Genomic DNA, 5,897 nt, shown 5'->3' with positions numbered 1-5,897 from the left:
TGTGTGACCCCGCTGCGAAAGCTAAAAAATACCAGGTGGGGGTGTTTTTAAATACCGAAATATACTAGCCATGTCACCATGGAGCGTAGACTCAAACCATTGGCACAGTGGGCTATTTTTTATTTTTATTAAAATTAAGTTTTAGAATCTTTTCATTAATTAGTAGTTTATGAATTAAGGAATTATTTTAATTATATTACAAATAACCAAACAACTATTTGTGTACAAAAATGGAACTATTGACATTATTTAATAACTTTAATAGATTTACAGCTTATATACTCCAATATAATTTGTAAGAGAAGGCTCTTTTAGACCTGTAAACAGTAAGAAACCGACATTTTAGCACATTTTTAATTAATCTTTGCGCCAATTTGCTCTCTATTAAGTCACATTTTCGGCTGGCGCCAAAGATAACCTAAAAAACGCGGCCGCGGCGGGTGTATACCGAAAGATACCGCAATTTCGCGGGTATTTTCCCAGGCGACGGTCACACCGCGTGATGGCGTCTTTAAAAGTCTAAAAATTATCAGCGTTTTAGCTGAATGAAAACGCGATTTTCGAGGCGCATGCGGTAATTGGGTGGGCGAAATAAACTAAAATCGCGCGCCAGGAATTGTAGGCGGTTAAAGGAGCCCCCTTAAGCGGGCGAACGAGCAGCTAATTGGGCAAATAAAACGAGTGTTCCGCAGCGCTTTTCATTTTTTGTGGGAAAATCGCAACGGGCGGCATTCTGCGATAATGGACATTTTTGATATGGTAAAAGCGGCGCCGCCGCCGCAAACGATAGCTCCGGTGGACCGAAAGATCTCCACGCCGTCGCCAATAGCGCCAGATTCTCCCTATAACTCGGGTGAGTTAAGATATGGGGCTCCCTAAATATCATCTATCATATCATATCCCCCCTATATCATTTCCTTTCAGACCTTCTGGAGAGTGGAAATCTATCGAACGACGAGGATTTGGATAAGCAGGCTACTCCCGACGATTCCAGCTTTCATTTACCTTCCAACCAGAGCTCAAAAACAGAGGAATCGCCTTTTAAGATGCCGAAAAAAGTAAAGAAAAAGGAGGAACTCGGTTCCATAGATCTAAAGAGCTCCTCCGATGAGGAGCAGGATGAACCGACGTTCAAGAAGCCGCGCAAGAGCGAGGAATACCACAAGTCCCCAGCGAAACCGCACAAGAAGAGGGCAGCGGAGACGCTGGAGGACTCCAAGGACTCCTCCGAGGAGGAGCAGAAGAATCCCGGACCCACCAAAACCAAGGCCCAGCAGAAGATGTTCAATGATCCCGAGATTAGGGAGTGCCGGGTGCGGGTGCGTCGCCTCACCCAACTAGAAATAGATGCCGCCTTCGAATCGCTGGCCAAGTCACCCTTTGCCGACTCCTCGCCTCGCAAAATGGGGCGTGGCAGGCCCAGGAAAACCAACCCATCGCCGCCCCAGAAAAAGCAGAACAAAATCCACATCAAAGTTCCTCTGCAGAATGGCGCCAAAAAGCGGGCGATGCATCATCAGTTGGCCCGTGGACACACGCCGCCGCCCAGTTTGTCGCGTCGTGGGAATAAATCCCCAGAGAAACCGAAACAGAAGCTTAAGGCCAAGCAAAAGAAACCCTTGAGGGGCCGCAATGCCAGCCAGGCGTTGATCCAGCGCTTTGGCGCCCGTTTCTTTGACTGCGTGGTGAGGATCAAGCGAACGCCTTGGCCAAATCCGCTGGGCAAGAAGGGCCGCTCGAGGAAATCCAATCTATCGGTGTCCTTCAGCGAGGCCGTCGAAATTCTGGGCAGCGCCGAGGGACATTCGCGTCGGGCGACCTTCGGTTCGATATCAGCCAAGTCGTCGCCGAAGCCCACACGTTTGCAGCGCGTCGATGCCACGGGAAATGTGCTCGAGGACATAGCATTGACCTCCACGCCGCTCACGCCGCTGGCCCAAAGCGCGGGACCTTCAACCTCCAGTGGCGGATCGCGCGAGAAGGGCAAACGGCGGTCGTGCAACGGCTCACCGATGGGCGGGCGGCTCAAGCGGCCGCACCAGCGACTGCCGCTCTCCAGTTTGGCCAGCCTGCGCCTGGACGATGGGCCCAATTCCGGCGAGGACGAGGAGTACATAGGTACGTAGATGTACTGACCAAGCTACATGTTGCATGTAAACTTTACTTTCGGTTATGGAATGCCAATAAATATCAAGCACATCATCTAATACCTCTCAAATACTAACTGAAATATACATTAAGTTTTATAAAAGCAAACCGTGAATTTTTATTTTAATTAAAAGAAGATCATTTGGTTGGATTAACAAACTTTACTTCATTTTTTGTCACTCTTTCGGTTATGGAATGCAAATAAATATCAAGCACTTCGTTTAAAAATATCGCACATTTTCTTATACCTCTTAAACACTAATTGAAATATATACGTTAAGTTTTACCAAAGCGAACCGAGCATTTTTATTTTAATTAAAAGAAGATTGTTTAGTTGAATTTTTACAAACTTTACTTCATTTTTTGTCACTCTTTTGGTTATGGAATGCAAATAAATATCAAGCACGTTTTCTAATACCTCTCAAATACTAATTGAAATATACGTTAAGTTTTACAAAAGCGAAACATGAATTTTTATTTTAATTTAAAGAAGATTATTTCGTTGGATTGATCAAATAAACTTTACAACCTTTACTTCATTTTTTGTCACTCTTTTTGGTTAGGGAATAAATAAATATCGCACATTTTCTAATACCTCTCAAATACTTTTTAAAATATACGTTAAGTCTTACAAAAACGAACCGTCAATTTTTATTTTATTTTATTTATAAGAAGAACGTGGAGAGAATTCTAAAATTCAGCCAAAACTAATGTAATTCTAATCATTTTTAAAACCAGTACCCAACGAACTGCCGGGCATCAAGCGACCTGCCACTCCGCCGCTCAAGAAAAAGAAGATATCCTTCACCACGACCATCAGCGACGACGAGGACGAGAAGCCGCCGCTGCCAAAGAAGCCGAAGGATGGCCCAAAAAAGCAGCCAAAGGTCCTCAAAGAGAGCGTCATCAAGAAGGCTGAGAAATCGCACAAGGAGAAGGAGAGAAAACAGGAAAAGTCCAATGAGATTGTTAAGGAAAAGCTGCCCTTGCCCGAAATTAAAGCCGCCGATAAAGTGGAGGTTAAACCGCCAGAAAATGAAGCAAATGAAGTAGAAAGAGACGGAGAAGCGCAGAAGAAATCAGAAACAGAGGCAGCTGAGGAAAAGCGAGATGAAAGTGAGGAGGAAAAGCCAGAGGAAGAGGAAAAACTAGAAGACAAAACAAAGGAAAATCCACAAGAAGCACAAGAAGAGGAGGCTCCAAAGGAGGAAACATCAGAAGCAGTTGAAGAAAATGCGGAGGAAACCTCGGAAAACCTCAATGAATCCCTGCAAAATCCCACAGAAGAGGAAAAGCCCGGGGAAGAAGAGGAAAAGGAGGAGCTTAGGCAGTTGGCCAGCCCCAAAAGCCAACTACCACTCCTCGTCCCGTCCGCCACCGAAGATAATGAGGAAGATATCCTCGAGATACAGACGTCCCTGGACGATGTCCGCCAGCTGCACACGCCCTCATCCCGCCTCAGTACGCCCAAGCCGCGCAGTCGCTTGGATTCTGGTGAATCCGATTGCAGCTTCAAGTCCGCCAGCGATCACGACAAGCAGGCGGCAGTAATGGAGGCTACCGAGGAGCAGGAGGAGCGGGAGGCGGAGGAGGAGCAACAGCAAGCGGAGGAAACCCTCGAGGATCAACTGACAGCGGCTGCCATTACCGACGACGAACTCGAGCTGCCCGCCAACGAACTGCCCGCCGAGCTAATGACCCCGCCCTCGGCGCCCAGGACAACGAATGGCGGCGATCCAACCAGCGGATCCAGTGCCTCGGCGCCCTACTACTCGCCCATCGAGTCCATACCCACGCTGGACGACGAGGTCCTTGGCCAGCTAGTCGGTGAGTGGGAGGCGAACTGAACACACGCATCACATATAATATAATATATTTATTTTGTAGATTACAAGTAGAGAAGCTTAAGTTTTCAAGTACGTTACTGATTTTATTCTGCTTCATTTACGCCGCATTTCATTGAAATTACCATATTAAATCGTATAAATAATTATAAAGAGTTTATTACATCAATTAGGCATTTTTTTTTTGCTCTTTATCACTCTAGCTTCTTAATTAAATCGAGATAATATTAATGAAAAATTTAGAACGAACAAATATTAACATTTTGCTAATTCACCATATTTAATCTATGTTTTCCCTTCACAACAACGATTTTATCGAATCGATATTGTGAAAATATAGAAAATATCGATATCGATATCACTCTAGCCTCTTAATATCAATCGAGAAAATATTAATGAAAAATTTACTTTCTTGTAAAATAAGAAAAAATATCAACATTTTGCTAATTTACCATATTTAATATATGTTTTCCCTTCACAACAACGATATTATCGAAACGATATTGCGAACGTATCGAAAATATCGATAACAAACTCATTCTTTATAGAAAACTTTTTGATTATCCGTTACTCACATTCCCATGCTTGGAAATATTCCCCCAAAAGACCCTTTTTAATTAATTTTACCTTACTGCTCACTAATAAATTAATTTATACGCAACCTTTGCTAATTAAATTGTGTGATTTTGCCTTTCAGAGCCCGACTTTCAATTGAACTCCAGCCGCCATGCTATTTCCCGGGGCACTCTGGACGACATAATGACTGCGTTAGAATCCTAGGAAGCTGGCTAATTTCGCATCCACAACTAACAGATACACGAGAAGCATTCACAGACATAGATACACACTCACATCCACAAACAGAAGCGATTAGAAGGTGAATTAAGGAGCGATTAGGTTTGAACTTAGTCTGGCTTTTAAATATGTTCCCCGCGAATGATCAAGAAATAGTCGTACGTTTACTTTTAAAGACACCTTCATTTTCCACACGGTACTCAAATTAAAAATACTAAAGTATTTTTTTTAAGAGAAAGCTTGAAAGCTGGCAAACTTGAATAATTTGCACTCAAATAGGTTGCTGATCTAGTCAGCTAAACTGGACTTAAACCTTAAACACAACTCAATTACTCATATTTCTGTGTGAACAAGAAACAATTGTGGAAATAAATTAATTAGTCAGGAAAATTAAAGAAGTTTTAGATGAAGAAAAAACATATAATTAATTTGTAATGTTTAAGTTGCTTAAACAGATCGTTATGTTAGTTATACGCGCTAAAGGAATACGTATTGTTCATTTCCCCCCTTTTTTTTGACAACCTAGATTTCCTAAGTATAAAATTGCATTCTACTGCACATATATTATATAAATATATTTAAGTAAAAATCATCTTAAAATAGTTGTAAATTCAATGTATTAATGAGCAAAATAATATGTATGTATTGTAAAAAGAAAAAAAAAACAGAGTATAAAATATGTTTCAAGTGTTTTTGTAGTTGGGTTTTTTTCTTACTCTTTTAAAATTTGCGCGCTTTCCAAAGTTGCCATATTGCTTGAAAGAGAAGTTTTGGGCGCGATATATCAAATTCTAATTTAAACTTGTTGTCAATTTATAATATTTAAAAATAAAATCATTTATTTTTAACAGTTTCTTAACAATTATTATTAGTACACCTTGAACATTTTTATTTTCTATGAAGATGTATATTATTGAGAATATTCCGTTCAATATTCAACAAAGAGCAGATTAGATAATTCCACATTTTATTATTTAAATCTAATAGTAATCTAGATTAATATTATTTTATTTAATAAGCTTCTATCATTTTGTTGAATTTTTTAAAGAATTTCTTGCACATATTTTACGTTTCGAGCAACGTTGCCAGATGTTTGGCCCCCAAAGTGGC

The 5,897-nt window shown here is 41.2% G+C and overlaps 1 protein-coding gene across 2 annotated transcripts; it reads left to right on the top strand.

Annotated features, from left to right (window-relative positions):
* The first annotated feature begins 458 nt into the window (after positions 1-458).
* Positions 459-5,466, top strand: HP5 (Heterochromatin protein 5). 2 transcript variants are annotated; one of them, XM_070218703.1, is made up of 5 exons: positions 459-853; positions 925-2,118; positions 2,887-3,975; positions 4,036-4,064; positions 4,690-5,466. In XM_070218703.1, exons 1-4 carry the CDS (start codon positions 742-744, stop codon positions 4,044-4,046), a joined length of 2,406 nt encoding a protein of 801 aa, XP_070074804.1. In that variant the 5' UTR covers positions 459-741; the 3' UTR covers positions 4,047-4,064; positions 4,690-5,466. The 2 variants fall into 2 exon arrangements, with proteins under 2 accessions (XP_070074804.1, XP_017011238.2); XM_017155749.3 differs by lacking the exon at positions 4,036-4,064.
* Positions 5,467-5,897: the final 431 nt, after the last annotated feature.

The sequence above is a fragment of the Drosophila takahashii genome, chromosome X, assembly GCF_030179915.1.
Source record: "Drosophila takahashii strain IR98-3 E-12201 chromosome X, DtakHiC1v2, whole genome shotgun sequence".
In the NCBI taxonomy this organism is placed as follows: Eukaryota; Metazoa; Arthropoda; class Insecta; order Diptera; family Drosophilidae; genus Drosophila; species Drosophila takahashii.
Note: the sequence above shows the minus strand (reverse complement) of the source record. Positions and strands in the feature narration are given on the sequence as shown.